Source organism: Mustela putorius, unplaced genomic scaffold, assembly GCF_011764305.1.
Source record: "Mustela putorius furo isolate JIRA1106 unplaced genomic scaffold, ASM1176430v1.1 tig00003881_pilon_pilon_pilon, whole genome shotgun sequence".
Classification (NCBI taxonomy): domain Eukaryota; kingdom Metazoa; phylum Chordata; class Mammalia; order Carnivora; family Mustelidae; genus Mustela; species Mustela putorius.
This window is the reverse complement of record NW_025422030.1, coordinates 131,117-141,420: the sequence shown is the minus strand read 5'-3', so window position 1 is coordinate 141,420 and position 10,304 is coordinate 131,117. Positions and strand designations below refer to the sequence as shown.

General features: G+C 40.4%; 1 protein-coding gene across 6 annotated transcripts in view; it reads left to right on the top strand.

Annotated features, from left to right (window-relative positions):
* The first annotated feature begins 1,807 nt into the window (after positions 1 to 1,807).
* The window catches only part of LOC123388147 (conserved oligomeric Golgi complex subunit 2-like), a 30,543-nt gene continuing 22,046 nt past the window's right edge, over positions 1,808 to 10,304 (top strand). The window contains exons 1-3 of one of the 6 annotated variants that reach the window (XM_045067361.1): positions 1,808 to 1,845; positions 7,490 to 7,650; positions 8,805 to 8,867. In XM_045067361.1, the coding sequence (XP_044923296.1) occupies positions 7,594 to 7,650; positions 8,805 to 8,867 (120 nt within the window). In that variant the 5' untranslated portion in view covers positions 1,808 to 1,845; positions 7,490 to 7,593. Of the gene's footprint in view, positions 1,846 to 7,255; positions 7,651 to 8,804; positions 8,868 to 10,304 lie in introns of those variants that run through there. The other 5 variants (XM_045067362.1, XR_006602705.1, XM_045067360.1 and 2 more) reach the window with 5 other exon arrangements.

Sequence of the window (10,304 nt, the reverse complement as noted above, 5' to 3'; positions counted from 1 at the left end):
AGCTGAGTGACTCCTACACATTAGGTGAGTAAGGAAAAAAGCCTATGTTGAAGTAAGAATCAGTCTTGCCATAAACCCCACCCCTGGTACAGCGACCTGGGATTGGGAGGGTACTCAAAACCCCAGGCTTCTCCCTGAGGAGCAAAGGGTTTGAGCCCCACTTCTGGCACCCCAACTTCCAAGACGTACATCTAAGAGACAAGACCCCAAAACATCCAGCTTTGAAAGCCATCAGAGCTTGCACCCATGAGACCCACAAGGCTATAGCAAACTGAGAAACAGTTCTTAAAGCAGTCGCGCGAGTAGACTGACCCACCCTGGAACTCAGCACAGAAGCAGCAGACTGAAATGGGTTCAGATTTCTGTGAAAGAGGCTCATTTGCTTATCTTAAAGCCCTGAGGGGCAGGCATCTAATTTAACATGGATCTGGGAGCCTAGTAAGGTATTCTCCAAAGATGGAGCTGATGGGTACCATCTTTGCGCTGTCCCTCTACCTCGCTTCTGCTTTCTGGTATCTCCTGGAAAGGAGCTTGAATGCTCGTATGATGCCCCGAGGTTTGCAGTTGCTACCCAGGGTATACATCTAGATCACCTGGCTCTAGCGGCCAGCAAGACTCACACTCACGGTAGTGAGTATCACAGTATATACAACAACCAAGACTTGGAAATAACTAAAGTGTCCACCACCGGGGTGAATGGATAAAGAAAATGTGTGTGTATACGATGGAATATTACTCAACCATAAAAAGAAGGAAGTCTTGCCATTTGCAATAACATGGATGGACCTTGAGGATATTGTGCTGAGTGAAATAAGTCAGACAGAGAAAGAGAAATACTGTATGATCTCCCTCACATGTGGAATCTAAAAAACAAAACAAAATGAAGTCATAGAGAACAGATTGGTGGTTGCCAGAGGCGAGGTTGTGGAGGAAATAGATGAAGGGGTCCAGTGGTATAAACTTCCAGTTAATAAGATAAGCCTTGGGGATGTAATGTACATCATAGTGACTGTAGTAAATAATACTGTGTATTATTGTATATTAATTTTATTATTTTTTTATTAGAAATATGTATTTTTAGCCCCAGGGTTACAGGTCTGTGAATTGTCAGGCTTACACACTTCCCAGCACTCACCGTAGTACATACCTTCCCCAATGTCCACAACCCCACCACCCTCACCCTACACCCCTCCCCCCAGCAACCCTCAGTTTGTTTTGTGAGATTGAGAGTCTCTTATGGTTTGTCTCCCTCCCAATCCAATCTTTTTTTTTTTTAAGATTTTATTTATTTATTGGACAGACAGAAATCACAAGTAGGCAGAGAGGCAGGCAGAGAGAGAGGAGGAAGCAGGATCCCTGTTGAGCAGAGAGCCCGATGTGGGGCTCGATTCCAGGACCCTGTGATCATGACCTGAGCTGAAGGCAGAAGCTTTAACCCACTGAGCCACCCAGGTGCCCCCCTCCGAATCCAATCTTGTTTCATTTTTCCTTCCCTACCCCCACACCTCCCACTTTGCTCTCAAATTCCTCATATCAGGGAGATTGTATGATAATTGTCTTTCTCTGATTATTTCACTCAGCATACCCTCTAGTTCTATCCACGTCATTGCACATGGCAAGATTTCATTTCTTTTGATGGCTGCATAGTATATTATATATATATATATATTTTAAGATTTTATTTATTTATTTGACAGAGATCACAAGTAGGAAGAGAGGCAGGCAGAGAGAGAGGAGGAAACAGGCTCCCTGCTGAGGAGAGAGCCTGATGTGGGGCTCGATTCCAGGACCCTGGAATCATGACCTGAGCCGAAGGCAGAGGCCTTAACTCACTGAGCTACCCAGGTGCCGTATATTATTATATATTTAAAGTTGCTAAAGCTTAAGAGTTCTTAGCACAAGAAAAAAATGTGTATGTTTGGTGATGGATGTTAACTAGTCTTAGGGTGATCATTTCACAACAGATAAAAATATGGAATTTTTATGTTGTACGCCTGAAACTAACATGTGTCCATTATATGTCAGTTTCTTTAAAAAGTAATTGATATTTTATTTTATTTTTTTTTTAATTTTTTATTTTTTATAAACATAAATTTTTATCCCCTGGGGTACAGGTCTGTGAATCACCAGGCTTACACACTTCACAGCACTCACCAAATCACATACCCTCCCCAATGTCCATAATCCCACCCCCTTCTCCCAAACCCCCTCCCCCCGGCAACCTCAGTTTGTTTTGTGAGATCAAGAGTCACTTATGGTTTGTCTCCCTCCCAATCCCATCTTGTTTCATTTATTCTTCTTCTACCCACTTAAGCCTCCATGTTGCATCACCACTTCCTCATATCAGGGAGATCATATGATAGTTGTCTTTCTCTGCTTGACTTATTTCGCTAAGCATGATACGCTCTAGTTCCATCCATGTTGTTGCAAATGGCAAGATTTCATTTCTTTTGATGGCTGCATAGTATTCCATTGTGTATATATACCACATCTTCTTGATCCATTCATCTGTTGATGGACATCTAGGTTCTTTCCATAGTTTGGCTATTGTGGACATTGCTGCTATAAACATTCGGGTGCATGTGTCCCTTTGGACCACTACATTTGTATCTTTAGGGTAAATACCCAATAGTGCAATTGCTGGGTCATAGGGCAGTTCTATTTTCAACATTTTGAGGAACCTCCATGCTGTTTTCCAGAGTGGCTGCACCAGCTTGCATTCCCACCAACAGTGTAGGAGGGTTCCCCTTTCTCCGCATCCTCGCCAGCATCTGTCATTTCCTGACTTGTTGATTTTAGCCATTCTGACTGGTGTGAGGTGATATCTCATTGTGGTTTTGATTTGTATTTCCCTGATGCCGAGTGATATGGAGCACTTTTTCATGTGTCTGTTCGCCATCTGGATGTCTTCTTTGCAGAAATGTCTGTTCATGTCTTCTGCCCATTTCTTGATTGGATTATTTGTTCTTTGGGTGTTGAGTTTGCTAAGTTCTTTATAGATTCTGGACACTAGTCCTTTATCTGATATGTCGTTTGCAAATATCTTCTCCCATTCTGTCAGTTGTCTTTTGATTTTGTTAACTGTTTCCTTTGCTGTGCAAAAGCTTTTGATCTTGATGAAATCCCAGTAGTTTCATTTTTTCCCTTGCTTCCCTTGCCTTTTGCGTTGTTCCTAGGAAGATGTTGCTGCGGCAGAGGTCGAAGAGGTTGCTGCCCGTGTTCTCCTCAAGGATTTTGATGGATTCCTTTCGTACATTGAGGTCCTTCATCCATTTTGAGTCTATTTTTGTGTGTGGTGTAAGGAAATGGTCCAATTTCATTTTTCTGCATGTGGCTGTCCAATTTTCCCAGCACCATTTATTGAAGAGGCTGTCTTTTTTCCATTGGACATTCTTTCCTGCTTTGTCGAAGATTAGTTGACCATAGAGTTGAGGGTCTATTTCTGGGCTCTCTATTCTGTTCCATTGATCTATGTGTCTGTTTTTGTGCCAGTACCATGCTGTCTTGATGATGACAGCTTTGTAATAGAGCTTGAAGTCCGGAATTGTGATGCCACCAACGTTGGCTTTCTTTTTCAATATCCCTTTGGCTATTCGAGGTCTTTTCTGGTTCCATATAAATTTTAGAATTATTTGTTCCATTTCTTTGAAAAAGATGGATGGTACTTTGATAGGAATTGCATTAAATGTGTAGATTGCTTTAGGTAGCATAGACATTTTCACAATATTTATTCTTCCAATCCAGGAGCATGGAACATTTTTCCATTTCTTTGTGTCTTCCTCAATTTCTTTCATGAGTACTTTATAGTTTTCTGAGTATAGATTCTGTGTCTCTTTGGTTAGGTTTATTCCTAGGTATCTTATGGTTTTGGATGCAATTGTAAATGGGATTGACTCCTTAATATCTCTTTCTTCTGTCTTGCTGTTGGTGTAGAGAAATGCAACTGATTTCTGTGCATTGATTTTATATCCTGACACTTTACTGAATTCCTGTATAAGTTCTAGCAGTTTTGGAGTGGAGTCTTTTGGGTTTTCCACATATAGTATCATATCATCTGCGAAGAGTGATAATTTGACTTCTTCTTTGCCGATTTGGATGCCTTTAATTTCCTTTTGTTGTCTGATTGCTGAGGCTAGGACCTCTAGTACGATGTTGAATAGCAGTGGTGATAACGGACATCCCTGCCGTGTTCCTGACCTTAGCGGAAAAGCTTTCAGTTTTTCTCCATTGAGAATGATATTTGCGGTGGGTTTTTCATAGATGGCTTTGATGATATTGAGGTATGTGCCCTCTATCCCTACACTTTGAAGAGTTTTGATCAGGAAGGGATGCTGTACTTTGTCAAATGCTTTTTCAGCATCTATTGAGAGTATCATATGGTTCTTGTTCTTTCTTTTATTGATGTGTTGTATCACATTGACTGATTTGCGGATGTTGAACCAACCTTGCAGCCCTGGAATAAATCCCACTTGGTCGTGGTGAATAATCTTTTTAATGTACTGTTGAATCCTATTGGCTAGTATTTTGTTGAGTATTTTCGCATCTGTGTTCATCAAAGATATCGGTCTATAGCTCTCTTTTTTGGTGGGATCCTTGTCTGGTTTTGGGATCAAGGTGATGCTGGCCTCATAAAACGAGTTTGGAAGTTTTCCTTCCATTTCTATTTTTTGGAACAGTTTCAGGAGAATAGGAATTAGTTCTTCTTTAAATGTTTGGTAGAATTCCCCCGGGAAGCCGTCTGGCCCTGGGCTTTTGTTTGTTTGGAGATTTTTAATGACTGTTTCAATCTCCTTACTGGTTATGGGTCTGTTCAGGCTTTCTATTTCTTCCTGGTTCAGTTGTGGTAGTTTATATGTTTCTAGGAATGCATCCATTTCTTCCAGATTGTCAAATTTATTGCCGTAGAGTTGTTCATAGTATGTTCTTATAATAGTTTGTATTTCTTTGGTGTTAGTTGTGATCTCTCCTCTTTCATTCATGATTTTATTTATTTGGGTCCTTTCTCTTTTCTTTTTGATAAGTCGGGCCAGGGGTTTATGATATTTTCAGAGCACTAAACGAGAAAAACATGCAGCCAAGAATACTATATCCAGCTAGGCTATCATTGAAAATAGAAGGAGAGATTAAAAGCTTCCAGGACAAACAACAACTGAAAGAATTTGCAAATACCAAACCAGCTCTACAGGAAATATTGAAAGGGGTCCTCTAAGCAAAGAGAGAGCCTACAAGTGGTAGATCAGAAAGGAACAGAGACCATATACAGTAACAGTCACCTTACAGGCAATACAATGGCACTAAATTCATATCTCTCAATAGTTACCCTGAATGTGAATGGGCTAAATGCCCCTGTCAAAAGACACAGGGTATCAGAATGGATAAAAAAAACAAAAACCCATCTATATGTTGCCTCCAAGAAACACATTTTAAGCCCGAAGACACCTCCAGATTTAAAGTGAGGGGGTGGAAAAGAATTTACCATGCTAATGGACATCAGAAGAAAGCAGGAGTGGCAATCCTTATATCAGATCAATTAGATTTTAAGCCAAAGACTATAATAAGAGATGAGGAAGGACACTATATCATACTCAAAGGGTCTGTCCAACAAGAAGATTTAACAATTTTAAATATCTATGCCCCCAATGTGGGAGCAGCCAACTATATAAACCAATTAATAACAAAATCAAAGAAACACATAAACAATAATACAATAATAGTAGGGGACTTTAATACTCCCCTCACTGAAATGGACAGGTCATCCAAGCAAAAGATCAGCAAGGAAATAAAGGCCTTAAATGACACACTGGACCAGATGGACATCACAGATATATTCAGAATATTTCATCCCAAAGCAACAGAATACACATTCTTCTCTAGTGCACATGGAACATTCTCCAGAATAGATCACATCCTCGGTCCTAAATCAGGACTCAACCGGTATCAAAAGATTGGGATCATTCCCTGCATATTTTCAGACCACAATGCTCTAAAGCTAGAACTCAACCACAAAAGGAAGTTTGGAAAGAACCCAAATACATGGAGACTAAACAGTATCCTTCTAAAGAATGAATGGGTCAACCGGGAAATTAAAGAAGAATTGAAAAAAATCATGGAAACAAATGATAATGAAAATACAACAGTTCAAAATCTGTGGGACACAACAAAGGCAGTCCTGAGAGGAAAATATATAGCGGTACAAGCCTTTCTCAAGAAACAAGAAAGGTCTCAGGTACACAACCTAACCCTTCACCTAAAGGAGCTGGAGAAAGAACAAGAAAGAAACCCTAAGCCCAGCAGGAGAAGAGAAATCATAAAGATCAGAGCAGAAATCAATGAAATAGAAACCAAAAAAACAATAGAACAAATCAACGAAACTAGGAGCTGGTTCTTTGAAAGAATTGATATTTTATTTTTTAAAAAATTATTTATTTATTAGACAGAGATCACAAGTAGGCAGAGAGGCAGGCAGAGAGAGAGACAGAGAAGCAGGCTCCCTGCTGAGCAGAAAGCCCAATGCGGGGCTTGAACCCATAACCCTGGGATCATGACCTGAGCTAACGACAGAGGCCTTAACCCACTGAACCAGCCAGGCACCCCAGAAGTAATTTATATTTTAAAGAGAAAGACTAGGGCACCTGGCTGTCTCAGTCAGTTAAGCGTCTGCCTTCGGTTGAGATCTTGATTTCAGGGTCTTGGAATGAACCCTGGCATCAGGCTCCCAGCTCAGCAGAGAGCCGGCTTCTCCCTCTGCCCCTCCTCCCACTTGTTCTCTCCATCTCTCTCTCTCAAATAAATAAAATCTTAAAAAAAAAAAAAGTAAAGAGAAAGACCAAAACAAAGTCTGGAAGGATGTGAATCGCTGTGTTAAATAGTGAAGAAAAATAAATATTAACAGTGCTTAACTGCAGAGCATTAGAGAGTGGGTGATTTTTTTTTTCTCTCTCTTCCATAAGTATTTCTTGGTTGGTTGAAAGTTTGACAGTGAACATTTGTTACTTTTAAAATTAAGAAGAAGGGGCGCCTGGGTGGCTCAGGGGGTTAAGCCTCTGCCTTCGGCTCAGGTCGTGATCTCAGGGTATTGGGATCTAGCCCTGCATCAGGCTCTCTGCTCAGCGGGGAGCCTGCTTCCCCCTTTTCTCTCTCTGCCTGCCTCTCTCCCTACTTGTGGTCTCTCTCTCTCTGTGTCCAATAAATAAATAAAAACTTTAAAAATAAAATAAAATTAAGAAGAAAATCTGTTTCTATTTTGAGAAGAGCCTCTTTGAAATGTATAATTAAAAGAAATAAAATGCCTGTAGAGTTAGGCAACTGGAGAGAATGGTCTTGGTGAGGGGCCCCCTTTCCCATAATCTTAGGAAGTGAGCAGACCCCCTGATGTCCCTGTGTGTGTTCCCCTGCAGTAATACGGCCTCTTATTCTTTCTCTGATCTTATTTTTCTATGTAAAATGTGGTATCAGTGCAATCATTTTTTCTTTCTGGTTTGATTTTCAGGAAGATTTCGATGTCGATCACTTTGTGTCTGACTGTAGGAAGCGTGTCCAGCTGGAGGAACTAAGAGGAGATCTGGAACTCTACTATAAACTTTTAAAACAGCCATGGTCGATCTCATCAACAAGGATTATGCAGATTTTGTCAACCTTTCCACAAACTTGGTAAACCTGAAATTCACAAGTCCTACACACACACACACACACACACACACACACACACATTTTCTCTCTCCTTCATATTTATTAAAAGGGCAGAGTTTTTAGAAACCTTTCAGTTGATTACCCCACCAACCCCACCAGAAACTTGAAGAAATTACCAATTTCATTAATAAAAGAACTAAACTTTTTGGAATACATTTTTTTTGTTTGTTTTAGTTTTTATTCATTTAAGGTTGCTCTAGTTTGATTATGTTTCAAATTCATTAGTCAACAGTGAAAAGTAAAGGATAATAATACCCAAGGGGTTGTTTTATTAGTTGCTAAGTGATTACCCTGAAGTCTTCCTTGATTTAGACTAATTTGTAGGAGCAAATGTCCACCACTCTTACAATGTTAATTTACTCCCAGGTATATCTGTTAGCCAGAGCTAGGTTGAGGGAACATTGGCCAATATTGATATTTAAAAAGTTTGGTTTTATAAAAATATAAGAATGATTTGCAGTGAGCTTATCAATTGTTTGTAAAAGCTGTTTAGAAATGTTGAATTTTGTTACTTGGCAGAAAAGTCTCCTTGTTGATGCTTCATTTTGTTTTAAATCTGTTTGTCCAGAGAAGCACAGAAAGTTGCAGCTCCGTGGGAATTTCAAGAAGCATTAAAATTAATGATGCACATTTGCTTTTGAGAAATATACCACTAAGATAAATATCCCAATAGGATTAAAAACCTAGAAAATTTTACTTCTGTTTAATTTCTATTTTTCTCAAGGCTTATAATAATGTTTAAGAGAGATGTAGCCCTGATGGGCTACATCAGCTGGCTGAGTATCATCAATTACAGACAGAGAACTGTTCACCTTCTTTGAAAATTTTTCACATTCATTTAAAATGTCATCTAAAGGCAAATTGTTCTTAAGGAAACTTTCGTTTCTCATGACTTCCCTTATTTTTATAGTTCCATGTATTTCAACAGATTTTTTTCATATTCTATGAACAACATTAATGGCCAAATAACACTTCTGTTGTTTAGCTAGTTATGTAGCAAAATACGGTTGTGCCAAAAAAATAACTTAAATCTGGTACTGCTTTGATCGTTAAATAGATACGTCACTATTACTCCTTATCGTGATGTGTTTGTGCCAACCTGGTTTTGCCTTTAGGTTGGCATGGACAAAGCCCTCAATGAACTTTCTGTGCCTTTGGGACAGTTACGAGAAGTTCTGGTAATTCCCCAATTAATGAAAACAGTCTGCTGTGACGCCTGTTGTCCTCGTCGGCTTTTCTCTAAGAATTCTTTTCACCTGTTAGTTTGGTGGTACTGGTGGTTGTATTTTAACGGTTCATGATTATAATATTCACCTTCAGAAGAGTTGTAAATGATTTTGTTTTTGCATATGCTAAAAACCTAAAAAAACATGTTCGATTTGAAGATGACATATTCTCAGAGTAGACAACCTTGAAATGTCAGGGGAGAGGAAGCATATTTCCAAATTCAACTTATTCTTTGGTCATATGTAAGTGGTTTCTAACTTACGAATGACTTGTATTTTAACAGTTTGTAATCTTGTAAATATCCCCCCCCACCCCACATAATCTACATGTGGTTAGGTTCCTGGGCTGATCTACAAAAACTGTGTAATCCCTAATGGAACTGAAGGATAATATAAATAAAATGTAATACTTAATAAATGTTACATTTGCATGTTCTCTCAGAAAAATCTCTGTTGTGGGAATGGGACTCCCCACCTCTAAGCCATTGGGAATAGGAACTCCACCTGGGTGAACAGTGGAGGGGCAGTTGTGGCATCACTTCTAACAGAAAACTGTGCTGCCCTGTCTCCCCCCGCCACCCCCCCCCCCGTCTGTGTCTGGTGCCCTGACTTACGGCCTCTGTCCGTTCTGATGCCCTGTCGTAAATTTGTCATAAACGACACCATCCTTCCTTATCTGTCTCCTCTAGCTTGAGTGGCCTCGTGCATCCCTCCCCTAAGACAGTGCCTGCATCCTAGAGAGAATATAAGGAGAACATAATTTAAGGGAAGACACAGTACATGGTTAGAACCAAGAAAAATGCAGAGTAATGGAAATATCAGTGCTGAGAAGCCTAGGGGAGGGGCAGGCAGGAAAGAGTTCGTGAAACAGGTAAAAATCTTGAGTTGTGCCTTGAGGTAGCCAATACTTTCCATGGTTTATGTCTCATTTGAATTTTACAAAATCTTGTTAAAGGTACTTTTCCTTGGAATGGAAGGGATTTTCGTGGTCCGCTGCTGGATTCCACACCAGCCGCTGTGGGGCTCTCCCACTGCCTCCTTGGTGTGCCTCTTCTTCCCGGGGCCTCATAGTGGTGTTGTTTCCCAAGCCTAGCCTTCCTTTGGCCTCCCACTCTTCTCTCCCTGGAGGCAGATTTGCTCTACTCACACAGGCTCCCGTCCCACCTCACCCCCTGCCATCACCGTATCCCCTCCCTTTTCCATGGCCTGTTTTTATGGCCACTTTGGTCCTGCTCAGCCACAGGCCTGACCTGCCTTTCTGGTCCCAACTCTGAAGCTGTTCTGTGAGATTCTCAGACCTCTGAGGGATACGACTATATCTGTCTTCATTGTATCCCTGTGGGCTGCCACCATACTGACATCAAGGAGGTGTTTCATAATGTTGATGGA